The sequence below is a fragment of the Pogona vitticeps genome, chromosome 2 (assembly GCF_051106095.1).
Source record: "Pogona vitticeps strain Pit_001003342236 chromosome 2, PviZW2.1, whole genome shotgun sequence".
Lineage (NCBI taxonomy): Eukaryota > Metazoa > Chordata > Lepidosauria > Squamata > Agamidae > Pogona > Pogona vitticeps.
In genome coordinates, this window is record NC_135784.1 from 166330110 (window position 1) to 166356927 (window position 26818).

The 26818-nt window shown below is 43.7% G+C and overlaps 2 protein-coding genes across 2 annotated transcripts; both read left to right on the plus strand.

Annotated features, from left to right (window-relative positions):
* Nucleotides 1-5899: 5899 nt before the first annotated feature.
* On the plus strand, nucleotides 5900-19525 carry HOXC13 (homeobox C13). Its single transcript, XM_020784583.3, has 2 exons — nucleotides 5900-6685; nucleotides 9888-19525. Exons 1-2 carry the CDS (start codon nucleotides 6022-6024, stop codon nucleotides 10142-10144), a joined length of 921 nt encoding a protein of 306 aa, XP_020640242.1. The 5' UTR covers nucleotides 5900-6021; the 3' UTR covers nucleotides 10145-19525.
* Nucleotides 19526-21897: 2372 nt separating this feature from the next.
* HOXC12 (homeobox C12) lies at nucleotides 21898-25016 on the plus strand. The gene is made up of 2 exons (XM_020784461.3): nucleotides 21898-23174; nucleotides 24778-25016. The coding sequence occupies exons 1-2, from the start codon at nucleotides 22610-22612 to the stop codon at nucleotides 25014-25016; spliced, it is 804 nt and encodes a 267-aa protein (XP_020640120.2). The 5' UTR covers nucleotides 21898-22609.
* The last annotated feature ends 1802 nt before the right edge of the window (nucleotides 25017-26818 follow it).

A 26818-nucleotide genomic window follows, 5' to 3' on the forward strand; every position in this document is an offset into this window, starting at 1 on the left:
TTTTTTTAATGGTGGTGTGTTTTGAAGCATATATTTATACACCTGAGGGGAAAAAATCCCAAAACAACACACACCCCGCCCCAAAAATCATTGTTATAATAAGAGGCAGAACCTTGACTAAATTTGCATTCTGGGGGGGGGGGTTATATGCTGTTAATCCTACATTTCTGTCATAGCAGGCATCCCAGACACCCTGAGTGACTCAAAATCTCTGTTTCTGGCCCTGCATGTTGATGGATTGAGTGTCTCCCTGCCTTTTCCACTCCATGCTTATTTAATTTTTCTAGGAAACTTTATGGCAAGTGAAGTTCAACAAATAGGGTGGCAGAAAAGCAGGTAGGAATTCGCCTCAGCAGGGATGTAAAGCAAAATGGCTTCCCCAATGCCAAAGTCACAGATTGTTTGCGGACCGCAGTTTCAAAGACAGAACCGCCAATGGTCTGCTCGATAGGGAGAATCAGGGTGCCTCAGAAACCAGCAACAGTCAAAAGATGGGGAACATTTCCCTGCTCAAGTAAATCATAACAGGGGATTTTGATAATGTTTCATTACACCAGGTGGGCATGCATAGGAAATTATGAATGTATAGTTTGATACATAACGGGTTAGTAGTGCTGTTCTCCCAAAGCACGGGGGGGGGGGGGGGGGAGAGAGAAAGGCTCCACACCCTACCCCTGACTCTGAATTCTAGGTTGGACGCAAACAATGTGACCTTTGGAGAAAGCCCACCAAGACCAGTGGTATTTAAAGCAGACAGGAGGAGAATTTACTTCAATCACTGATTTTATAGGCCTGCGCTAAATATGACTAAGCCTGAATTCAACCCCATTCCTATCCAATTTTCTTGCTTGTGTAAATATTCTGGTGCTCTCATTCTCCTTTCCCAAAAACCAAGTGTAGTGCTGGTGTAATCCAGTTTATATGAAAAGGTGGCTTAATGCCTCCAGTATTGCGAATTAAGATCCGCACATTAAAATCAACTATACTTACTTGTGAGTAGATCCATGTAGGAGAATGCTGTAAGAATGGGGTATTTATAAACAACTTCTGCCTATCTCTGTATGTTCATTTCTGACCGCAGTGTGGGAAGGGGTAGATGAAATTGACTCCTAGCATATAAGTTGTTTGAAAACAGAAAGGGATTCAGGTCTTCATGTAGGATTACTTCAGGCTGGTTTGTGGAATCATGACATGGCAATACTGCATTGCCTGGAAAAATCCTCATGTATTTTTGCCTCGTGTTCTGAAATCTCGTCAGTTTTCAAAATCTGTCCTATAACAAACTGGACATTTCAGCCTGGAGCTCTCAGAAATAGTGTCCTTTCTAAGTAAGGTTACTATATTGAGTTTCTTTAATGAAAACTATTTTAAACTCGATCCCTCCTTTCCGTAATTACTTCATATGCTTTGCAACCTAATTTTTAAAATGGATTTTACTGTGAAATATGTGCCGGTACATTTTTCCTCTTCCTCCTGTAAAGCTGGGTATAAATCACATCACTGCGGATGTTGGGGGCACATTGAACACATTTTTCCACCACAAGAATTAAACCACTTCAATCATTCACAGCAAGCAGTACAGCAGATGTATTGACCAGAGAGTAGATGTCCTACAGTTCAGTGGGTCTCCTTGGCTTATGGGGCTACAATCCTCAAGGCATTTACTTGAGAAATTGCCTTCTTGACCAGAATGAGACTTCCCTAAAAGCAAGTACAGGGGGATGCCATGCCATCGTCAAGGCTCCTCACTTGCTGTGTGTCCGTGTTTTTACATCTTTCTGCTATTATTTTCTGAGAAGGTTCTGATTCTAAAACAGAATGCAATTGTGTCTAGGAACACGCTCTGAGAAAAGAGACGGGAAGTATTTTCTGTATGGGCAGCAGATATCTAATCCTAATACATTCAAAGAAATTAACTAATTCTTTCATTCACTCTCCCTCACTTTCTTTCTTTCCTTATTTACACTGACCACTTAAACTGTGGTAAACAGATCTGTGGAGTGGTCTTTCCCCAGAGATAGAAGCTTCCTTATGCATTTTTAAGTTAATTAACTCAGTTGAATTGACACGTGCTATCAATCCGCACCTCCCTATCTTAGCAAGATCAGCCCCTTTAAATGAGATACTGCTAAGCAATTTATGAAATGAAAAGCTGTTTAAGACAAGGTAGATAAATGAAGAGGCCAGCAAGGGCCTGGAATGAACCTGCTGTTTAAGAAATGTATTCTCAATCCCAACCCCCCATAACTTCCTTTTGAAAGAAAAGAAAAAAAAGGTTTCTAAGCAAAAGACTGGATTCATTCTGTTTCGCCCTATTTATTTTTCAGTTTCATCAATCCAAATTTAAAGCGAATGTTAATTTCCCGGAGCATGAAATGTGCAAGTTTTGTGATTTTTCTTCAGTGCTGTTTCTTCCGCACCCCACCCCTGTTTTCCTCTCAGATGTGCCACAATAAATCGAATTGTAAAATCCAGCTTTTAATTAACTCTATATTTCATTGGAATAGGAATTGCAAATGGTTTTACATAAAACTGGGGAAGATCAGGGTTGTCTTGTTATTTACTACTTCTGTCCTCTTTCTTCAGAAAGTACACCTTTTCAGACAAGAAACAAAGAAACCTTTCCTCCTTGGAGAACTGAAGGCATGTGCTCGGCAAAAATTCAAAATAAGCCTGTTGTCTGAGGTCCTAGGCATAACGCTCGGGCGTCTCTTCTAGACTCACTGTCAACTTCTACGTTTTCAAATCGGCTTCCCTCAAGTCATTAGGAAAGCATAACCCCTTCAATAGGAAAAGGCTCCCCTGGAAGGAAAAAAAAATCCTCCAGAGTATGAGTATGATGCCCTTTGTTAGGAGCCACTGCTGTTTCCCATCACCAAAACAAGATTCCAAAAATCCTATTACGGGGACCTGCTTTGCCATCCGTTCCATCTTTTTCTTTTTTAATAGGCAGTTGCCTCTGTTCACCCCAGAACTTCTTGTATCTCCTCCATCGTTCAGTGGAATGAACTTTTATCATCTCACGGAATCCTCTTGGGCTCTCTTGGTGTTTCAAAACATGGCTTTCTATGTTGGGAGCTCCCTTCTATACTGGCGCAAAAATAGAAATAAAATACCATATGCGCGTACATTTGTTTGTTTGAGCTGATCAGATCCTTTCCTAGCACTGGTCTGTTGCGTTAAACCCAGGGGTTTCCCAGCGCCTTAGACGGTACATGTGAAGTTCATTCCTTTCTGGCTAGACCCTAATTGGGAGCCGGTTTGTCTATTTTGCCTTGACCTTGGACTTCGGCCGATTTCTTTGCCGTGTTTGAAAAAGTGAGAGTCAAGATGGTTTTAGAAACAGCCCCCCTCCCGCCGCTGGAAGGCATTAGGTTTCCAGGAGGAAAGGGAGCGACTATTAAAGACTTTAGTTCTTGAAAGCCGTTTTCTGGGTTGAGTTTCTTTGTTGGAGATCTTGAGTGAATTCCGTTGTTTTCTGCTTGGGCCGTAGCATTTTAGGGATGGAGCGAGCTAATGAACGCAAAGATTGAAAATGCTACAGAGAACGGGACAGTAACCACTGGGGGGGGGGGCGTTGTTTATTTAGGTTTTTACTTATTCATTCCTCACTTTTCCTTGAGGACTCCAGTGTGGTCGGAAGATCCCGGCGTAATGGGAGGCCATTCCGTCGCCCTTCCTGGGAGTAAGTAAGTCTTTCTTGCACACACACACCCGAGGTGAGTGATGCGCGTGGATTGAGTTGGCCCCTTGTTATCCTTCCCAGAGAAGGTTGCCCGCTGAGTTGGGAAGTGATGGAGAGAAACTGGATGAGGTAGGATTTCAATGATTTAAGTGGCAACTCAGAGACCAATCCTTCCCATTCATGCATGCATGAAAGTCAAACTCTACCCGAAAGTAGCCGGGCAAGCTTCTCAGTAAACAAACTCTCCTATAGATTCTATACGACTAAGATACAGCTATGTGCAAGATGGATATCATGCCTATATTTCCCCTTCCTCATTGCTGAACAATTCATTCTTTCCTCCACCTTACGTCTGGCTGCATTAATTTGTCAAAGTTATTCTTTGTAATGGGGTGCTGGGAAGAACGTACTTGGAAGATCATAATTCTGGAATATCCTCTCTACACTCTCCAGCTAAAATTCAGATTTTTTCTCCTTTCAAATACATCCGTCTACATAAAACAAAAAATGACCAGGAAGAGTATTTTAAAAGTGGGGGACCTAAGTCATTGGGACAGTGAATAAATAAACTACTCTTGCCAACATGTGGAGAGTGTATGTATCAAGGTACTTGTCTGTACCTATATCACAGCCATCAATCTCTGGCAGACTAGCTCCCAATTCTTCTATTTCATCTGTGTAATTATAACTCATCCATCTAGGATCCTGTTCACGTTGTATAAAAGTGAGTTGCATTTATTGTCTTCTCTGCCCGGGCACACACAAATCAACATTGAGACCATTATATCTAACTCACAGAACCCTTCAGCAACAGACATTGTTGCTGCAATATTTACTACTAAAGTATTAAACATTAATAACATAATACTGTATCATAATATAATCACAAACAATCCCTTTAAAACATTCCCAGTTGGCTGAGCACGAAAGATTAAGCATTATTAGGCCGGACTCGTACAAGGAGCAAACCCTATAAAAACCCTGGAACGTTTTGAAGGCATCTATCATATTTCTTGCAATCTAGAGGCGATTTCTCCCTCACTCCCTTCCTTCATCCTCTACAGTACTTGTATTCTTTTATTCCCCAACCACAAGCTGAGAGAAGAACAGAGAAAGCCTTCTGAAACAGACAGACGGACAAAAGATTTCGCAGATGCCCATCAGTCAAAAATGATTTTTAAAAAAAGAAAGAAATCATAACACGGACTGAAAAAAACAGATTCTCTTGCATTGAAAACAAACAAACAAAGAACAAGTGTGGTTTCTGATACTTCCTTCGGTGGAAAACAAAGGTAAGTAGCTCAATGACATTTTTACCGAGCAAATGGATCCTCCATTATATATTTTTAAAAACAAACGGATATAAATCTCTCCATCTCTCCATTCACTCCCGAGACCGAAAGAGACTGAGAGAAAATCAATTTCCTAGGCGATAAACGTCCGTATTCCTTACTTCCCGTAAGATCCAATAGCTGATTCCCAGAAACGGGATGCGGAGGGGGTGGGAGAGGGGAAGCGCACCAAGCGGATTCTTAAGGATTAAAACAAAAACACGACACGCGTACACGATGCTATGACATACAAGCTCAGTAGCCGCAGACCGTCATTCTGGATCTTAATGTTCTTCTGAAATCTGTAAATTTTAATTGGCTTTGTTAGATGTCGAATTTTCTCTTCCGCTGAGAAACTGGTTTCTACCTACCACCTTCCTTTATACAATTCTCAATATTATAAGGACTAGGTTTGCTTCTCCTTTGAGCCTCAGCGTACCTCTGCCCCCCTGGCTGTTCACTGATGTATAAGGGGGCGGGGGGGAAAACCTCCTGATTAACACTATCCAGCGACAATTTTGAATATACTTTTTCCCCTCAAGAAGGAATTTTAAAGAACTTATTCCAATCATGAGTTTTTTCTATTTAACGCTGAGGATTTTTCGGGGCACTGGAATTCTGGCATAGCAAATCCCAGCCTCTTTGTGTCGGCCAAATATTGAGCACTCACCTTCCCCTTATTTATTTCCTCACACTCTTTACAGTCAATGGGTGTCTCCCGTCGCCTTTAAGAATTTCTTTTTCTGTGGCGCAGAGGGAGCCAATGAGAACTCTCCGTTCTCTTCCCAAAGCCAAGAGGGACAAGGCGATAGGGCCAGGGGAGGGTCACGTGGCCGGGCTAACAACAGCGCGAGCTATTTACGGGTCACGTGGCCCGGCGGATTTCTTAATGAACCGGACCCATTCCGCCGCCTCTGCGCATGCTCCTGCGTAAACAATATGTTGGGGAAATTAGGTGTCTCTCTTTGGGAAGTCGAGTTTTAAAAAGCTCGGGCAGACCATGATATGACGACTTCACTGATCTTGCATCCACGCTGGGCGGATACCTTCATGTACGTGTATGAGGAGAACCCGAATGAAAATAATCAGAATAAAATCCCAGCCATGGAAGGGCTCAGTGGGAACTGCCCAGCGAGCCACTGCAGGGATTTAATCACTCACCCGGTATTGGGTCGTCATTCCAGCACCATTGGGACTCACCAGAGTTCTGTCTACACGGATATACCTGCTCCAGATGCCGCCAGGCAGTGCCCCGCGCCACCAGCCTCTTCCAACGCCACCTTGGGCTACGGCTACCCTTTTGGGGGCAGCTACTACGGATGCCGGCTCTCCCACTCCCACAACGTGAACTTACAACAGAAGCCTTGCTCTTATCACCCGGCTGAAAAATACCCCGAGCCCAGCGGCTCCCTCCCCAGCGAAGAACTATCCTCACGGGCCAAAGAATTTGCTTTTTACCCGAGCTTTGCCAGCTCCTACCAGGCGGTCCCTGGCTATTTGGACGTATCAGTGGTTCCAGGTATCAGTGGCCACCCAGAACCGAGACACGACGCGCTGCTTCCCATGGAAGGATACCAACACTGGGCTCTTTCTAATGGCTGGGACGGGCAGGTCTATTGCTCCAAAGAGCAGTCGCAGTCTACCCATCTCTGGAAGTCACCTTTCCCAGGTAGGGCGATCTCTGCGATCGGCTTCTGCTCTCTGCTCCGGCATGATCGCGTGCATATGCTATCCAGTATAACCCAACCGCCCAGGTAAAATCGGTTTCTGAGCGCTTGCATGGGCACGTAGGGGAAAAGAGGGAGAAACCAAACAACCGGGTTTGAAATCCAGCTGCGCACCTTGGAGCTCCAGGGTGGTTTCACAGCCAGTTTGGCAGTGGTGTGCGTAGACGTGTGCGCGCGTGTGAATGGGTCCTCCTCCTCCTCCTCCTCTCCTCGCTGTTTTTTGGCTTACTTAGCTGGATCTCTATCTTTTGCTTTGATTTATCTAAAAAGGAATTTGAATATTTTAAATTAAATTTCTCAGCCTGACAGGAGTTAGCATTTCTTCGTCCCTCCCTCCTTTCCGCTCCCTCTCTCCTTCTTGTCTCTTTCTGCCTCCCTGTCTTATAAGAAGGCTGGGCTTTTCGGAAAGGTACAGTAAATCATATTGCAATTACAAAAGTAGCTGTCAAGTGACATGAATCTTACAAATAAACCGAGTGAGAGGAGTGGGGAGAGAAAAAGAAACAGAGCGATGCATTCGCCTCTGGTTAGAAATCTGGAATGAATGGCAGCCTGGGAGTAACCCTGAGAGCGGGAGTGCTCGGGGCTTATCTGATTGCTCACCACTTAGAGAAGAGAGAGTGAGAGCCGGGCGGAACCGGGAGAGATGAAAGACTAAGGAGAGTCTCCTTTGCTCTCGGGGTCCCAACCTTGCAATCAGTATGCAGGCCCTTCTTAATCATGTGAATGGATGGGCTTGGAGCGAAGAGATTAAGGATAAAAATAGGTGAAGGGGAGAGGATTCGAATAAACACGGTGCGAAACACACACATTTATCTGGAGAATACGGGAAGAAGGGTATGCCCCACCACGTAGGACCCCGCTTGCCAACAATGCCTGCGCAGAGCGTTGCATGATGGGGGTTTCCCTTCCCGTAGGAAGCAGAATCAGAGCTAAATGCGGTGCGGGGCGGGGGGGAGAGAGAGAGAGAGAAAGGAGGCCTATCTAGCTTTTACCGTGTTTCAGCCAGGCGTATTAGTAGTCTGAGTCGGAAGCCCAAAATATATTTTTCTATGGCAAGGGACGAAAACCCAGGCGGTCTGTGGTGTTTGTTTAGACCGAGATCTGGTACAGACGTTTGAAAAGGCAAGGTTCTCCCCCTGGGTTTCGCCTGCCTGGGTGAAGGCTAGCTGAGATCGGGAAGGCTTGTGCCTCCAGTTGTCCTCACTGTGAGCGAAGGTGGAAGGTGCCCTACATGCATCTCTCCTTCCCCGGCAACACACACACACACACACACACACACACCCCTCCTCCCTTATTCTTAAAATATTAAAATATTCCATTTTCATAGAGCCCTAGTACCTTGGAGAAAGGAGTCCAAGGTGTACCTAGACTTTTGTCTTAACGATTGTTCCTTGGGGCCTTAATAGGATCCTCAGAAAAGGTGACTCGGAGGTACCTTCTAGAATTCAGGAGAGAAGAAACAAGCCAGGCAGTTCTGCTAAACTGGAGAAATGATTCTTTCGGCAGAAAATAAATTAGAAGCAACAAAGGATCTTGCAGCATCCTAAAGGCTAGTATGTTACACTCGCAATGAGCTTTCATCGGCTGTGGCCCACTTGGTCAGATCCCGGCGGCGGTCCATCAAACCTTAAGCCAAATAAAGCTTGCTCTTTCTTCTTCAAGTTGCTTCGAGAACCTTGGTTGTTTCTGCAAGGATAAGCCGGCATAGCTAGTCTCTCGGATACCTTCTGCCCTAATTAAGTATGTTTTTTCCTCTTTTCTGTTATGGATCACAGCGGCTGGAATTAATATTTAATTTGAGAGATTTTAACTTTCTCCTGGTAGGAAATATCCCATCCCTTTTCATTTCAGTGTTTTCTATCACTGCTGTTTTGCAAAAACGTAAAGGGTTGGGGGTTTTTTTTTGTTTCTTTGGGGGTTTTCTTTTGCATTTTTTGTTTTTGTTTTGTTTTCGGGCTGTTTGTTTGAGATCTAGTCGTAAGCCGGCATCTTTAATTCAGGGGCCGTTGAAGCGGTCAAGAGGTAGAGTAAGAGGGCCTTGATGCGTGAGTGATTACAGTTAATCATGGAGAATTGGCAATGGACAACCTTAGCATAAGGGGCTATTAAGGAGAAGGCTGAATGCATTAAGGCTAATGAGAATCATTGATTCTCCAGTGCATTCTAGAGTATGTTAGGTGGCTAACATTTCTAAACAGAGCGGGTAGCATTAAGAAAGCAGAATTTTTCCCCAATAGCTTTTTTAAAAAGTAATATTATTTATTGATTTCTCTATACAGTATATGTATCTTGTTCCTTTTGAGTTTGGTTCTTGATTTGGTTGATGTCTCTACCCTGACTGACGAAGGGTGTGAAGAGAGTAGACTGAGGTTCCTCAAGCTCACAGATGGTCTTTCTGTTCCAGAGGTCAATTGGTGTGGAGCACTTAGAACGCGGTAGGCACATGCACGCGCACACGCATACGCACATGCACACACATACACACAGAAGCAGGGCTGCTTTTCCCATCAAGCTGCGGCCAGTAATATGCTGTAGGCCGAAAACGAGCATAATTGATGAGGTCGCCTTGTCCTGCATCTAAAAGCGACCGCTGAAAATTCAGTGGATGCTTAGAAAGGGAATGAAGAGATAAAGGTTAGCCAGGGTGTCGACTAAATTTACTAATTTGGGAGTTAACATTCGGCTGCCTTGTTTGCCAGATGCCTGATCCGTGACTTGGTGCTCCTTCTTTATATCCGTCCTGGACAAATATCGCCTGGAATAGCAGCACTTGCCCGTCCTAATATATTGATACTTTCCTCAGCCAGAACCCTCCTCTTCCTCCCTGCCTCGCCTTGCTCCCATTTCCTCTCTCCTTCGCTCTTTCGTGTTCTTTCCTCATCCTTTTCTTTCTCTCTTTCCCCCACTTCACATTGTCCCCTTGTCCTGTAATTCTTTCTTCCCCTCTCTCTAAGTTTCCTTCCCATAGTCTCCTCTTCTTTATTTTACTTTTCTTCGTTTCTATAATGCCTGGAAGAGACGTTGTCCACCTCGTTACAAGATGCTGTTTAATGTAATAGACACCCTTTCTCTCTCTCTCTCTCTCTCTCTTTCTCTCTCTCTCGCCTGCTTTTTTCTTTCCTCTTCTCCTCCTCTTCACAGATGTGGTACCTCTTCAGCCAGAAGTGAGCAGCTATCGTAGGGGCCGAAAGAAACGAGTCCCCTACACGAAAATTCAACTGAAAGAACTAGAAAAGGAATACGCCGCCAGCAAGTTCATAACCAAAGAGAAGCGACGAAGGATTTCCGCGACCACTAATCTTTCCGAGCGCCAGGTCACGATCTGGTTTCAGAACCGCAGGGTGAAAGAGAAAAAGGTCGTTAGTAAATCTAAGACACCTCACCTGCACGCTACCTGACAAAAGAAACCGTCTAGGAGGGGGCGGGGGCGGGAGCAAAGATGCATTGAAATCGAGGAGGAGCGAAACAAGCAAACATACAAATATTTATCTGATAAATTTGTATAGATAACACACGCCTTGGACTCTTTGATCAATCTGATTATTTAAACAAAAAGAGAGAAGAAGAAGAAGATCACCCACCCACCACGGAAAGATGAGGAATTAAACCGCCATCTTTGGTTTATTCTTCTGTCCTGGCATCACCCTCTCTTGAACTGCGAATCCGGTCGCCCCAGTTAAACATCCGTTTTGACATGGTTTTCAATGTGCACATTTAACAAAGGGAGAGGAGAAGGGGGGAGGGGGAGGAAACAAAATAATGCAAATATGTAAATTTGCCACTATGGGATTTTAAATGTTATTTTGTAGTCCTGTATAATCGCCTGTCCCTCCCCGCCCCATCAAGGATCAAAGATCTCCCCTTTCTTTGGCTGTTTCTGTCTGTGATGTTTAAAAGAAAAATGAATAAAGAAAGCTATATACATAAATATATATATGGAGAACGTATTCACCTTGGTTCAAATAAAAGATGCCCTAGAAATGTTTCTTTTGCTACCGTGGAGAGGAAAACAAAAAAGAAAACCGAAAGAAAAGTAAGGCTGCTACCCTGAACGTGTTGCTGTTCGTGTTTTTACTCCCCTGATTTTAGTCTGTATTATTTTAAACACATTCTCCAGTAATGTTGCTCCTGCGTAATTCCTAGGGCACGATCCAGCCAATGATAACCACTTCCATGTCTACTGGATTATAACGGGGGGGGGGGGGAATCCAGCAGGTGCTTAACTTTACCTTTGGCGAGATTTAAATACGTTCAGCTCTGGCGGGATCATGGCCTTAATAACTAGTATTTTCAGTTTTCTGGAATATGTTCTCAGTCGGGTTGATTTGTTATTATTATTGTGTATTTGTTTTCTGATATGAAACTGGAATGTTTATTCTCCATAGACAGTATGGAAAGTGCGCGGTTCTCTCTCTGTTGTTTGTTTTCAGTTTTCGCTATTATCTTTCGACTCACAAGAGCAGTTCGTGTTCTTTCGCCTTGTTAAAGCGATCCATTTTTAAAAAAAGAGTCTTGTATATGTATATAATGTGTTGTCCGAATGATATGTACTGAATGCAGAATACATTTCTTAAAAATAAATCTCTGTTTTTCTTCCTCCCTTCTTTTCTGCTTTGGAAAATTGCAGGGTGCTAGGCCTTGGGTTTGCCTACATATTCGGTGGGTGTTATGGAGTTGATTTCCCGTTTGGGTAATTTTATTTTATTTTATTTTATTGAAGGTGCAGATTAATGCAGACAAATCCGTAATCCGACTTGATTTTTGAGAAAAGAAAGGTTCCGGTTCTCACATTCCTTTCTCCAGAGTAATCTGCGGGGTTATTTCAGAAACAAACCCTAACTCAAACCTGGTTTTGCACTCTTCCCCCCCCCCCCCTTAAATGGCAAAAATATGCCTAGATCCCATTAAAGGGTCTCTCCTTCCCTCAATTCTTGATAGGCAGTAGTGATCTGTGAAATAAAACAGAAGAGAATGTCGTCCCCCACCCCGCACCCCTGCCGACGCAAGGCTTAGAGACAACTAGAAAGCACGGGGTGGAGAACACGTATAGGTGGGTGCAACAGAGGTATTGATCAGTCTTCGACCTGTGTTGAAGACTTTCCCAGGGCTGTTTCAAACAGGGCATGTATGAGACAAGGAGGAAAGTTGGGCACAAAGGGAACTTTGTGGAAGGATCTGTAAACCTTGGGACCTCCTGGCCCTGTCCTGGACCAGAAAAGCTTCCTTTCGAAAGCCTTCTATGAAGTTCCACTCGACCCCAGTTGTTTTATCGCTGTAACCTGGCGCCCTACTTTTTCCAACCCAAACCCGTTGCCATTGGTGGAGATTGAAATTCAGAATAAGCAAGGGGCAACAGGGCTGCTCAGTCTCAGCACCATTCCGGCAGTCTTCTGCCTTCTTGTTTGGTAACAGGTTGCACTGATCTCAGTGGGAATTTCTTCTGAGTAAAGACGGGTAGGATCGAGCTGTATGTACGAAGTTCCGATTCTCATAGCTTACCTCAACTTTTGGCTACCCCAAGCGTAGGCATTAATTAATTAATGTCCCTAATTAATTAATTCAAGGAAGGGAATGAACGATGGTAATCGGGAAGTTCCTTGAGGCCACAATCCTCAGCGCCATTACCTGGAAGTAAGGACCCAGCTAGCTTCGTGGGACGTCCTTCTCAGGAAACAGACATTAGGAGAGCCCTGTTGAAAACTCATAAGAACCTTTAAACTCTCATTGAGTTGTTTTGTTTCCTTAGGCCAGAACTACCTTCCTTCATATTTGCTCCAATTAAATCTGTTGTAAAAAATTCACAGCTGAGAACACTTTGAAAACACTAGAAGCAGAAGCCAATGTTCGTTTAGCCTACATGGAGAACCTATGGAATCATCCATGTGCAGGGGAACCGGTCTGAAGAAGATTCCTTTGGTGGCTCGTAGCCACCAACATGAATTTGACCCAACTCCGGGAGGGAGTGGAAGACAGGAGGGCCGGGCGTGCTCTGGTTCATTGGGGTCACGAAGAGTCGGACACGACTAAACGACTAACAACAAGCCAAGCCATAGCAGGCGGATAAGTAGAGAGGCAGATAACCTGGGTTTTTCTGCAGAGGTACCTTCAGCAGCTGCCCGTATATGTTTTTTAAGGACAATTTATGCTCCCTTGCCGGGTGCAAACGTTTTGCACGTTTTTCCATCTCTTTGAAATCCATGGAGCTTATGACCCTCCGCATCAACTTCAGTAGAGGGGCACGGGGTGATACAAAAGCTAAACAATTCTGCACAGCTGGTTTGATTAGGTATCTAATGCCCTTGTCCTTTGTTTGTTTGCTAGTTTAGTTAAGTTAGTTAGTTAGCTAGTTAGTTAGTTGGGACGCCTTCACACGAATGACTTGTTCCTCTCTAGTTTTAAATCTATTTACTTCCAGGAAGGCTAGACTAAAGTGAATTAAACGCTGTTCCAAGAAAACAGGAATATTAAGGGTGCTTGCCTTTCCCACCATTAGACCGATTACAAACACCCACGCAACCAGGAGTAATCTACACTTTACAAAATCAAAGCACATATTCAACAAGTCTGGGTTATCCATCATTTTTTGAAGAGTTAAAGGCCAGCAAGAGGAAAGAAGGCTTGAATTCTTATTTCTCGCAGCCATCGTACACCGTCTGTTGTCCTCAAGCAGGTTTAGGATCCTTTCATCTGCTATGGAGACATTTCTAATTAGACCCGGCCCTTTTGTGTTTTTGGGGTAACAACACCAAAGGGTTAGCAAGATACATAGGCGGGACTTTCCCAGCACAAGGGCAAAGCTTGGAAAAGAGGTATAGGGCACATACCCCTCCCTAAAATATAGAAACTCTAAATAGCCACTTCGGTTTGATTTTTTACCCAGGTAGAAGGAGGGTGAGCATTCGTTCTGTTTTCCTAGCCTCATTAGGGATGTTGGATTTGACAATGATAATCAAAAATCTGGAAATATATATATGAGTAGAAATTTCTCTTGCATTTCAGATCTAATAACATCACTCTGCCAACGTTAAAATCAGGGAAGATAAAAAGGCATAACTCTCCTCAGATGGAATTTAGGCCCCTCCAGCTGAGTTTAGTCCATTAGAGCCTTTGGGCCAGAGTGGAGCGTTATTCTTATAGAAGGATTCGCCCCCTTGTACTTCATGCGGTGAATATTTAAAATGCATTGTGCTTTCTGAAGTTCCACTGCTCTTTTTTTTGTGCTGCAAAATACATAGATGAACAAGATCAGTTTGATTTCAATGGGAAACTCATAGGATGTGGCTTTTCTCTTTAGTGGATACCGCCCATTACTTATAAGCAAAACCCATAGTTTTTGAATTAGATAATTTTGGGACATGGGCCTGGATAACTGGTTGTGCTACTACTGAGTAGACTCAAAAGTAATCCATTTTTGTGAGTCTTCGCAAACCCATTGGGATCAATGCCCCTATTCTAAAGCTAGCCAACAGGAGAAAGCCAGCTGGTTTCAACTGAGCGTTACTCTTGCCTACCATATTTAGTGTTAGGCATAATAATCGTGTGTTGCAACGAACTTAGGTTAAAGCCAGCACAATGTGTTGCAAATGAGAGGTTCAGCAGCTGAATTCACAACCCAATTAAGCCAAAATGTTGAGAATATGTAGGCCAGGATTACTGATAAGACTTCCTTCATGTTGTTGTGCATCCTTTGCTTGCTGTTACTGTTTTGCTAGTTCCCTGTGTTGTCTCCCAAGTGGGCAATGTCCCTCACTCCGTCTGAAAGGAACATTTGGGAGAGGGAAGGGGACGTCGCAATGTTTCGAAATAGCCCAAAGCAAAAATGCTGTAAGGCAGAATCTGAAATGTGACTCTCAGTCTGCAATCCTAAGCATATTTACCTCTGGGTGTAAATCCCATTAAATGCACCAGAACTTATTTCCATGGAAATGAGAAAGTCCTTGATGGAGGCAACTGGATTCAACAGCTTCTTCTTGGTTCAAGGCCTTCTGAAGTTTATAGGGGAGAATGAGTGCAAATTAGGCAATGAAACCAAGCTCTGCCCACCACTGAGCAAAACTCTCTCCTTGCACTGAGGAAAGCTGCAATCTTGTATGCTGCTTTTCAGAAAATAAGCCTGATTTCTCCATAGAAATATATAGGACTGCACTGTGGGTTTTTCTAAGTTGCCTGCTTAACAAGCGATGAGAACACAATACAAAAACAACTGAGGAGTCTACGCTGATTTTAAATAAGTGGATCTGAAACTCTTCACCCTGTGATTCTTTCCCACTCTTCAAATGGGCCATCCCAATCGATGTGTTCTGACTTAGAAACTATCTCCAGTGAGTTTAGGGCTGACCTGCTCTCAAGCGAGTGTACATGTTTAAGCTCTACATGGTGTCCTTTAACTTGGGAGCCTGGGAGCTTGTTGATTTCAATGCAACTTGCTTCCCATACACTTGGGGAAGATAGGGATGGTACAATTTCTTCTCACCCGTTTGCAAGGGTGCCAGATCCAGCAATTCAGCAGGTATCTCCAGATCTGCTTTGGGAACTGACTCCGAGGAATTTTTGAAGGCTACAGAGAAGAAACCTTAGGAGCTCATCATGTGCCAATGGGAGGCATGGAAGCTCTCCACCCTACTATGCTCCAACCCAAGCTGCAATCCATTTAATTCACCTAATTGTAAAGCAACTTCACTCATAATAACTCCTGGTGTCATCTAAACTAGTGGTCCTCAACCTTGGGCCTCCAGATGTTCTTGGACTACAACTCCCAGAAGCCTTCACCACCACCTCTGCTGGCCAGGATTTCTGGGAGTTGAAGTCCACGAACATCTGGAGGCCCAAGGATGGGGACCACTGATCTAAACCATTCAGTAGCAGCTTGGTGGGGATTTGATTCTCCATGTGACATTATATCACTTCTTCTCCACTATACTCCCCATGCACACAACAGTCAATGCCAAGGGAATTGAGCTCCATGTATCACCCATTTCTCTTAAAATTAAGGCTTCCCCGTTGCATTCCTTGGTACTTGAAATAGAAATGGGATAAGCACATCTCTCTACCTTATCTTGGCTTTTTTTGGCTCCATTTTATAAACCATGGGCCAGCTCACTCTCACTCATTCTCTTTCACACACTACTGTAGTCCTGTTATTGTCCATTTGAGTCAATAGTGTGGTTCTATAGATATCTATTAAGACCGAAGTCCTGTACAGTCCAATGAGATTTACAAGCAACAGGGTAGAAAACAAGATGGATAACTATGATGGCATTTTGTGCCTGCAGTCCAACATGTGAAGAGCCACATGTTCCCACCCCAGCATATGGATATGCACCCTTAGGTTAGCTGTGTTTCCCCTTTCCCTCATTCAGCTCTGTGGTGTGCAGAAGATTTGTGCCACAATGTTCTTAAAATGCTGCTGAACTCCCTCTGCTACAGCAGAATTCATATCCTAATTAGGGAATCATACTCCAGAGATCCTTCCTGTATTAAGGAGCAAGAGACTGAGGTTCGAAAAAGCTCCTTTTGAAGTTGGTGGAGTGGTTCTAGAAGTACTAACATCAGGGGCAGATGTTGATGCTAATGTAATGCAAAGTTGTAAGAGTAAGCCAAATTTACTTGAATGGAGAAATGATACAGTGAGAATAATTCAGCTTTTAAAGAAGCAGATAGCCATAGGCAACAGGAGGCTAACCGTCTATCCATCCATCTATTTCTTCATTCTTCCTTTATTAAAGACCATACAAGAAGGGTTATGGTTTGAGGAAATCAAAGAATGTCTGTGCTTTCTCATGGTGCTTTCTTGTGGTCCCTTCCCATCTCTCCTTTTCTCCCTGCTGTATAAACTTTACTTCCTCTTGTTCTCCTTCCTCTTTTAAACTTTTAACAAGCACCTGTGATCATAAAATACGAGCTTGTGTCTCTTCAAGATATGTTTGAAAACAGAATTTGTGCAACAGAGTAGGGGAGGAGGAAGTACCCTTTTAAAAAAGTAAACAAAAGCAAATCTTATTTTTTTTAAAAACCCTCTGAACCTAAATTGGTCAACATAAAACAAGCTTGTTTGTAAGATGCTTGCACCCAGAATCCTTAACACTGGGGAGGGGAGGAGCAAATTGGATGTGGATTTCAGACAGGGAAGAGGCCTTGTTTTTCCGCACTTGGAAAGAAAGTATAATCGGTGACGATGGACTTTTCTGCCTCTAGAGCTTGTGATAAGGAAAGACGGGAGCCCACTGTGTGATGTTGGGTGAGAACGCTGTGATGTCACTGCAGGGTAGCCTTGACCGTGACTATGTAGCCTATTTGACCTTGACATCACCAGCTTCCTGCAAAATACTCAAGTCTAGAGCCTTGATCTTCCATCAACACCCAGGAGTTGGTCTTCTCTAAATGGTTCCTTGCTTCTGATTACAGATAAACAAGGTGTCATTTCAAGTCTAGACAGGCGGCCTAATGACCAACAATAAAGGCATGAAAAGGAAGCTTCCCAAGTTTAGCCTTTTCTTTTCTTTGTATCAACTGCTTTGAGTATCGTCTTAACTACTGCCTTTATAGTAAAAGGAATCCTCCTCTTTCCGCCATTTCCCGTTTCCTACTTATATATTATTTCTATTGGAAGATTTCTCTCCCCCCCCAAATATATTCATATGGAAAAAGGGGAATATTGGCTTCACACCATAAAGGTCTATTCCTGAAGCAATAGTGGAATATTTGTCTACCCAGAAATGAAGCCCATTGGGTTCAAAGGGACAGATCTCTGACTCAGTGTATATAGGATAGCAGTTGTAGTTGCTAAACATTCCCTGATCTCTTTCTACTCAGAATATTATCTCTGGAATCAATATATTACTAATTGGGGAACTGGATGCCAGTGTTGTTCTTGGAAAGTAGGATGATGCAATACACACTCACACACAAATCAGAGGACGCTGAAATATGCAGCTTTTACACACCTAAAGGTTTTGATGTAAATTTATTATCTTTGGAGTCCGGATGTCCGGAAAGTTTCCAAAGAATATTTTGTACAGGAGGCTCTGCTCTCTTTTTTCCCCTCTGGTTCAGCAGTGATTTATTTGTGAAAGAAGAGATAAATGCCTATTGATTATTTTTCTTTGCAACTAATCCTAAAGAAGGTTGTGGAGGTAAGGATTCAAAGACTTTTTTTAACCAGAACTAAGTCCCTTGGAGGTAACGTTGATATACGTGTGCAGGATCGAACCATTTGCCTCTTCTTCTCCCATTGTAATACAGTATAAGAGTATTGTGCAAAAAACAAACAAACAAAAATCAACCACGGAAACGTATACAGGCAAGCATTATATGCGAACGGTATAGACAAAGGAAAAAGAAAGAGCCCAGTCTCTTTTTTTAGTCTTACATGTCTAAAGATAGAGGCACCGGTTTACATAATCCAGCAGGAGAATGATAGCCTCTGCTGGCAGTGTTGGGGAAAATGTAGCTGCATCATATGGATTTAACTCTTTAAGGGCATACTAGGAGAATCTCTCGGCTGAATCTCTTCACTTGCATTCTGATTTCTTTGCAAAGTTCATGCAAAACATTTCAGACTGGGCGACATCACCGGCCAGTCCTGCAACCCGAAATTCTTTGAAAAGGATGAGAGTCCCTTGAATGGCTTTTGCTTTAGATATTCCACCGAGTGCCCCCTTTCTTCTCTGCTCTCCTTCGCATCTCATAAGAAATATCCAGTCCACCGTTATTCAGCCGACAACATTCAAGTAATTAAAAGCTGTATGATTTCCTCAGCCTTTTGTGCTCACATCGAATAAGTTCAGCTACTAAATAAATATATTTTTAAATATTTTCTTTTCAACTCAAAACGACAATGCCCAAGAATGGGGGGGGGGGAATGCATGTAATCTTAATAGATGGTCTCAGATTTTAATTTTTTTAAAAAAATTGAATTTACATTGAAGGAATGAAGCCGCTCAATTAAAGGAGGCAGGCAGGTTTTTGTTTTGCCTGGTAACATATTTATAAAAGAAACATTTGAGACGATGACAATGGGGTGTTAAAATGGAGAGTGGGGAAAGGAACAGAATGCACTTCACTTTTTTAAAAAAATGTTGTGGAAAAGAATTTTCCAGAAGAAGGACAAATTCCTTTGTATTTTCTTGTCTTACACTGAAAGGTTTTCGTAAGTGTGTGTGTTTTAAAGCGATGCTTTAATAAAGTTATGTGGAATCACCCACAGGCCGACTTTATTTTAAGTTTTGTTGCTGTTTCTGCTTGTGATTTAAGAAACACAAGACAATGAGATGGTGAAGCGTCGCTAGAAGCGGCTGATTAAATTAAAGAAAAAAAATACTGTGGAGTTGAGCGCATAAAGGGGCATAAAACGTGGGGAGGGGAGTTAACGTGCTTTGCTGCAGATCTTAGAATTGCTGAAGGTAATATTTGAACAAAGCTTTTTTAGGAAAGAATCCGAGGTGTAAGGGTGAGCTCTTCCCCCCCCCCCTCCGACCCCCATCCCGACCCTGTCTCCTCCAAATGAGTGGCTTTCTCTCTCCGCAATAGCTGGTGTTCTTTCAAGACAGTCATTTGCATAAGATGTAGAACCCATTTAATACACTAGACAGTGACCTTGAACTGGCTAAAGAGACTTCTCAGCTCGGATCAGACTTTCTCAGCGCGCCCCTTTTTTTTTTTCACAGGAATTCTTCTCAACAGAGCGTTCCCTGGGATCCGTAGGAAGATCTAGGTCTCTTTGACTCCAGGACGGATTCTTCCCCACACCCGCGTGATAAGAGTATTTTGAAACCGTCCCCCTCCTTTGCTCTACATTTTGCCTTCCTAATAGATTTCAGGCCTGCTGTGGTGATCGTTATCTTCTTCTCCGCTGCCGGTGGCTTTGGTTCATGGGAACTTTGGTGGGAAGGCAAAATAGAATAAAGAGTAAACAAAAATGAAGTCCAAATACAGGCCATGCAATATTGTCTCTGAATTTTCCACAAAGAAAACGGAGCGTGTTACATATATTCCTTTGATAAACAGCAAGTATTCCACCGTTACGCCTTGTTTATATTCGTAAAATCCATTATTCATGAGAAAGCCTTAGCCCAGTAGTAAGAATGTTTTATTTTAAGGACTTCAGTAAAGTAATTACATACTCTTGCAAGACTGAATAAGTGGGATGGATCCCCTCTCCTCTCCATTTTTTCCTTTAATCACATCAGATTTTTCCGCAAAATTGGCATCACTTTTAACAATCATTCCTCTCATGAACGAAGAATTTACCCTTTCTCTGTTTCTTTTGTCTTCTGTCTCTTTTCTTCCTTCCCTCCTTTCTCTGAACCTATCATAATTATTTCAGTGTGAGTCACTGTAAAGGGTACAAGAAGGAACATGATAACGATGAGATAAATGACAATAAAAATCCTAATAATAATAATAATAAATATAGAGTTGGGTTCACCCAAAAATATATTGATGATGCCTAGCCGCTTCTCTGACCATCTGAATTGCAAACTTAAGCAGCTTCAGCGCCTTAACTCTCAAAAAAATCAATGAGTCTGTAAAGGTCTAAGGGGTGTTAGTATTACAGAAGGAACAGAGGAACCATCGATCACAAATCATAGCCCACATTTTATTTTAAGTGAAAAGGTGTTTTAGAAAATTGCTGTTCACAATAACTCAAAGATGGGCGGGTTTGCTGTTCTTCTCTTTTCTTGAGAGGAGAAAAAAATATTTCTGTAATACGGAATGGTGGTCTTGGGTGGGAAGCTGCGTGTCTGCTATTAGGATATGTTTCTTTTCCCCCTCCCTGATATTGTTGACTATATACAGTATATGTAAAGAGGATTAAAATATCTCCTGGAGACCTCTGAGAAGCGGAGGTTACTCTTCTCATACTACTAATATCAAACTATTGATAAGAGGAGAAAGCCATGGAGCCTCTCTAAAGGCATAAAATCTTACAGAGAATGTCACACCGATAAAATAAATATTTTTTAAAAATATCCAAATACGTATGCGGTTTAAATCATCTACAAACCAGGCTATACAACTGCTTATTCCGTGGTTTTTTGTTTATTTAAAAGGCTTAACAGATGCAAAATATATTCGTTTAAATTGCAAGGTACCAGGAACTGCTGTGTTCCACCTGAAGAGGTTAAAAATGTACTAACCTTACATATGGACGGACTGACAGTTTTCAGCTGGAGACAGAGTTCTTACTTCAAGGTATGTCCTAGGAAGGATGTCTACTTACACATAGGTGTATGAAAGACACGTGGAGAAGGAATGGGAACTTCTCGGGAAGCTGGCCCTTTAATAGAACTAGGAAATAAAAGTGTTTATTTGATTAACACGTGATTCCCCCCCTTCCTACATAGCTGGGGGAAACTAAAGGACCAAGCGTGTCGGGAGAAGGGGAGTAGGCATTAATGTAAAGGAAGCCCAGCATAATATATTTCGGGGAATTTCAAAATCTTGGATTTCTGCCCATCATAATAGGACTTCTTTAAAAAAAAAAAGACTTATCGCTTTTTATTTGTCCTTTTGGCTTGTTTATTTACTGCGGGATGTAGCGAGCGGGGTGGGTGGGGGTGGATTGCTTTGAGGAGCCCTCCCACAAATCAGTTTTTACCTATACATGAGTATTTACGGTAATTTTGTCTGCGGAGTCCAGGAGTCTTGGAAGTTGGTCGCGGAGAAAATTCCTCAGTCGTTCTTATTCATCCTCCTCCTTCTTTTTCCGGGGGAGGTAGGAAGAAACGGAGGCGAGAGAATTCCCCCCCCCGTCCAAGATAAGGCCACTCTCCTTTGTTCTCTGAAATAACCAAGATTGATTGTCCTTAAATCAGGATTGACTTTTAAGGTTCCTTTCTCAAATCTAGGGCTCTGAGACAGGATCCGCCCTCAGCGGTCGCCTTTTCGGCAGGACCGAGCCCTGCAGGGATCACCTCCTCTCCCCCCCCCACCCCAACCGCCGTCTTAATCAGCGCTGCTTTAAAAACAAAACAAAACAGGATTCAAATAACTTTCAATGGGTGCAATACTTACGACAGGTGAGACAAGAGGAGGAGGGGGTGTTGTCCCAATTTCCTTTGTCTAAAGATTTCATTCCATAAAGCAGAGCCTTTCAGTGAAAAAGCCAGCTGGAATGAACGAAGAATAATATATCCGCATTTTTATGGGGGAGGGGGAAAATCCCTTGAACGCCGTCCTATTTCGGACAGTACTTATCACTTGCTTTTGTGTCTGCTTGTTTTAAAATAAATGCGTAAGACTTTAGACTGGCGAAGAGAAGCTACCTACCTCTGGGAAAGGTGGAAGGGTTGGAGCGATTTTAAAACTCTTCCGCCCTCTCGTCTGTAAGTATGAGCCTGTTGCGGTTAGGCTCGTTTGTCTCCTTAAAGAGCCTGTAAACTTTATATGACACAATATCTAATAGTAATTTATTGGGAGATATTGTAAATTTCAACTGTTTTAGTTAATAAAGGAGCTAATTAATGAGAAAATTGCTTAATTTTGCCAGCTGTTGAAGGGACCCTTAACGCAGCTGGGGGAGACGGGTGTCATTTCTTTTTGGGGGGTGGGTGGGTGGGAATGTATGTACATGTATTTTACAATACTTTGGGTTTCTCAGGCCAGTGCTTAAAGCCCGTTGTTTTATTTTATAAAATGGTTTATGATTTTTTTTATTTTTTTTAAAAAGAGCTTATAAAAAACGAAAGGCAGAACTTAATGTTTTGTTTTGTCTCAAATTGCTAAAGGTGGGTGGCACCCTTTCCTCCAACGCAAGTTGGCGCTCACGTGACCCCTCCGGACCAATAGGGTGGACCTTTAGGTTTAACTATGTTTAATGTCAGATAGCAATAAACTAGAAGCTCTTGGTCAGGCCCGCGGAAATGGGCGAACATAATCTCCTTAATCCTGGGTTTGTGGGACCGTTGGTGAACATCCATACGGGAGACACCTTCTATTTCCCCAATTTCCGAGCCTCCGGAGGACAGCTACCCGGCTTACCGTCTCTCTCCTACCCAAGAAGGGACAATGTCTGTTCTTTACCCTGGGCTTCCTCAGAGCCGTGCAACGGATATCCCCAGCCCTATCTCAGCAGCCCCGTGTCCATTAACCCTTCCTTCAGCCGAGCCTGCGACCTAGCTAGAGTGGAAGAGAGCAAGTGCTACTATAGAGAGGCGTGCTCGGAGAACGCGCCCCTCAAAAGGGAAGAGAGGGTTAGGGACAATGCTTTGATGCCCCTCGAGTCGGGGATCCCCAATGGAATGAGCGGCACTTTCGGCAAATTTGACTATCCGGCTACTGAGGCGGTGCCCCACGATCCCCCTTCCTGTCAGTCTTTGGAGTCTGATTCCAGCTCCTCCTTACTCAATGAAGGGAATAAGGGCGCCACGAGCGAGCCGACCGCAATGGTGTCCCCTATCAACCAAGGAAGCAGTCTTTCCAGTGGGGGTAAGAAAGAACGTGCGACAAGGGGGAGGAAAAATAATAATAATAATAATTAAGAGAAGAACAAAAAGAAGGGGGAAAGTGCGAATGTATGCAATGCCTTCTTTATTTATTTTTGTTTTGTTTTTCCTGTTTTCTCCTTTCTCTCTCTCTCTCTCTCTCTCTCTCCCCCTTCTCCTTCTCGCACACTGGCTGCCTGGCTAACTCGCTCGAAAACTCCGCTAGCGACTCTTCGCTGTTATAAATTCCATGAAATTAGCAGCTGAGCTGGAAGCATGTCTATTTGTGCCGAGGCCGCTAGGGGTAGCACTCAAATGCCTCGCGCTTTATTAGGTGATGCTTCTTTTAAAAGAAAAGCCTATAAACATGTAAATATCCCATAAAAGAGATCGAGATGGCCGGGACAGACAGACAGACAGAGTTTCGGTGGTTGTGACTCTCTCTCTTTCTCTTCTCACCCCCGCACCCCACCCTGTTTCCCACTCCGTCTAATCCTCCTGCTGCCTTCAAAACTCTTTATTTGCCGCTCGCTGCGAGAAGGGCTTTTGCCAATAGAAATGTTAAATGTGAATGTTGTGGTTGTTGTTGGATTATTATTATTCTTAATAGTAATAGGAAAAATATGTTTTCGCTGAAGTATGATGTTAGAGCCCTCGCTGAAAAGGAGGAGGCAGACTCAGCTTTGAAGGGGACCTTTTCGGAAAGCTGTCTGTGTCCAATTCGAATGGGCATCACGGGCGAAATTCTGGGGGCACACGGTGGCCAGTCCTCCGAGGAAAGCTGGCTTTCAAAGCCATTTGCTCTTCTCCCCATCATCCAAGCTCCGAGGCGCCATAAATACGTGTATCTCTACCCTTAAACGGAAGCACCGTTTGAGAGAAAGAGAAATGATCTTTTTAATGAGTTTCCCTTTAAATGCCAGACCAGGGAACCAGGGCCAAAAGTGCCTCTGGAATGGTCATGGCCCCTTCTTCTCCCTCCGCAGAATCTATCTTTGGGAAGGTAGGTTGGAGATCCCTTTTTCCCCACACTTCAGGTTTCCACCTCCCACTTCCAGTCCGCACTAATGCATTTGGTATTTTAATTGCCAGATTGCCCGTAGGCATTACTTTAAGCCTTTGGATACCTCTGGAATGTTTTAGATGACCTGATTTGAACCGCCAGACTGAAGTATAGTATTTTCCTTTCCCTTCCTTTTCTTTAACGCTTTCTCCAAAAAAGCCCACTGGTTGGCTTAGCAGGGTTTATATGTCAGTCGGTGTACTAGGGGAAATGCGAGCCAGATTTTCTAACTCCCCCTCGGATCCTAGCCGTTCCGAGGATGGCTTAGGTGGTATGCCTGACCTAGAAGTCCTGGGTCTTCCAATCTGAAATGCAGATGTAGGGATCCCCATCCCGCCAAGTACACCTCCGCTTCTCCCTCTCTACACTAGAGCATCTGCTGCCTCCTGTACAGAAACGTGCGCTTCATATTTGCAAAGAGTCATTAAAAGGTGGGTGGAAGGGAGAACGGTACTCATACTCGCTTTTGAAACAATGTCCCTCTTTCCTGATCTCTGTTTCTCTCCCTGTGCGTTAAATCTCATTTCCATCACGCTGTTCTTAGGTGCTCCCTGGTACCCGATGCACACAAGGTCCCGGAAAAAGCGAAAACCTTATTCTAAACTGCAGCTAGCGGAGCTGGAAGGGGAGTTTATGGTCAATGAATTCATTACTCGCCAAAGAAGGAGGGAGCTTTCAGATCGGTTAAACCTGAGCGATCAGCAGGTGAAGATCTGGTTTCAGAACCGACGAATGAAAAAGAAAAGACTCCTCCTGAGAGAACAAGCCCTTTCTTTCTTTTAAAAGTTCAGACAAGTCCGTATTGGGTAATCACAAAGATTCTCTAAGCCTTCATCCCAGCTGATGGCCCTGGGACGCCTACCTGTCTGGTTTAGAGTCTTATTTTTCCCCCTCTCTCTTTAAAAACAAAACCAATTCAGTATCCTTTTCAAAAGCTAAGGAGAAGGCGGGTGTGTTTGTGTGTCTCTCTGTGTGTTTGGTTTAGAGAAAGAATGTGAAGAAAGGATGCCCTTTTCCTCTCCTGGACCTTTGGGGGAGCCCAGCCGTGAGTCCAGACCCCTTCGTCCATCAGCATGGGTTCCTACGACAAACCAGGATGGCCTCAGCCGATGCTGAGGAGATTCTGAATGGCCGCGTTGAGTTCCCGGCAAGACTGTCCGTTTGGCCTGCTCCAAGCGTTCCCAGGTAAACCGTTTTCCACTCAGTGCTTCGTCTTCGGCTGACTTCTCCTCGGCTTGGCTAGGCAGCCGCCCGGCAGGCAAGTGAAGACGCTCTTCCTCTAGCCTATGACCAGCTTAGTGCGTTGGGATTTTTCATCCTCTGAAGTATAAGCTTAAGTGGATGTGGCGTTCGTCTTAAATCAGCTGTAACCATTCTGATGGAGAGTGGCGAGCCGGTGTTTTATTTGTCAGCCTTTATTTTCAAGAGAAGTTTGACGAAGAACTGGGTTCACCACTTCTAAAACAGAGGTTAGCCGGATATATGGATGTGTAACCATGAATATCTCAGATTTAGGGTGGATGTGTGAAGTGGATGAGAGAGAGAGAGAGAGAGAACGGGCAATGCTTGTATGCGGGTATGTGCACAGAGAGGGGAAGAGGGAAAATATAGGAGGGCTCTGTGTGCGTGCGCGCGCTCACTTACACACACGGAGACAGCTGGATGAACCCCCCCTTAGGAATTTAGGGGATCTTGGTGCTACTTAAATATAATTTTATGAAGAAGTGAGGTGGGGTGGGGTGCGACGAGAGATGCTGGCTTCCAGACGCTCTCATTGGTGGAGGCGTCCACGCCGCCCGTGGAGATCCCCTTCATGAGCTGCAAGGCTCTACACATCTCTTCGGGAAGAAAGCCCTACTGCACTCCGTGGGATTACTTTTGAGTAAACACGCAGAGGCTTGGGCTGCAAAATGTCAATACCTCCCCCTCTTAATCAAACAAACACATTCTGAAAGCGTTTGCCTTGCTCGTCATGTTATTTAGCCATAAAGGAAGTTTTTCAGAGGCTGTCTCTCCAATCCTAGTTGAAGCAGCAGGCTGTCTAGATGGGTCTTTCCTTTCCCCCTTCGTCTCCCGCTCCCCCCACCTCTGCAATAGAATGCTTAAAAATATTTTCAATTTGCTTTTCATAGCAAGTCCTCAGAAGGAGTCTTTGTGCTGCTTATTATACTGTTGTGTTTATTGATGATCGAGTTGATGGTTCAGGGGCGGGGGATGCCTACTTTTTTATATATTAACTATAGTGGCAGCCCCTTGGAGCTAATTAAGCTATTAATAGCTCTCCCCTCCTCTCCCTTCCCCTCCTGAGATATAGTCTAACGTTAGCGCCTTCTTTAATGGTTGCCGCTTTCGAAATGGAGTAGAATGCCTTTCCTTCCTTTTAATGTTGCTTACATTTGGTTAGACATTGAATTAAAGAATTTAAAAAATGACAGCTAGTCTTCCAGAGTCAAGAATCACCCGTGTGTGTGTGTGTGTGTGTGCGCGTGTGCGTGCGTGCGTGCGTGCACGCTCGAGAGAGTGTATGTCTGTCCCTACTACCGCACGCACACACATGCATAGACTTTATTTTCATTCCTGATTTT

What these genes read in the sequence shown, in the direction of transcription:
- HOXC13 (XM_020784583.3), top strand. Translation starts at nt 6,022, where the DNA reads ATGACGACTTCACTGATCTTGCATCCACGCTGGGCGGATACCTTCATG. An exon ending in CTGGAAGTCACCTTTCCCAG is followed by an intron (nt 6,686 to 9,887) that starts GTAGGGCGATCT and finishes TCCTCTTCACAG; the next exon opens with ATGTGGTACCTCTTCAGCCA.
- HOXC12 (XM_020784461.3), top strand. Translation starts at nt 22,610, where the DNA reads ATGGGCGAACATAATCTCCTTAATCCTGGGTTTGTGGGACCGTTGGTG. An exon ending in AAGCAGTCTTTCCAGTGGGG is followed by an intron (nt 23,175 to 24,777) that starts GTAAGAAAGAAC and finishes CGCTGTTCTTAG; the next exon opens with GTGCTCCCTGGTACCCGATG.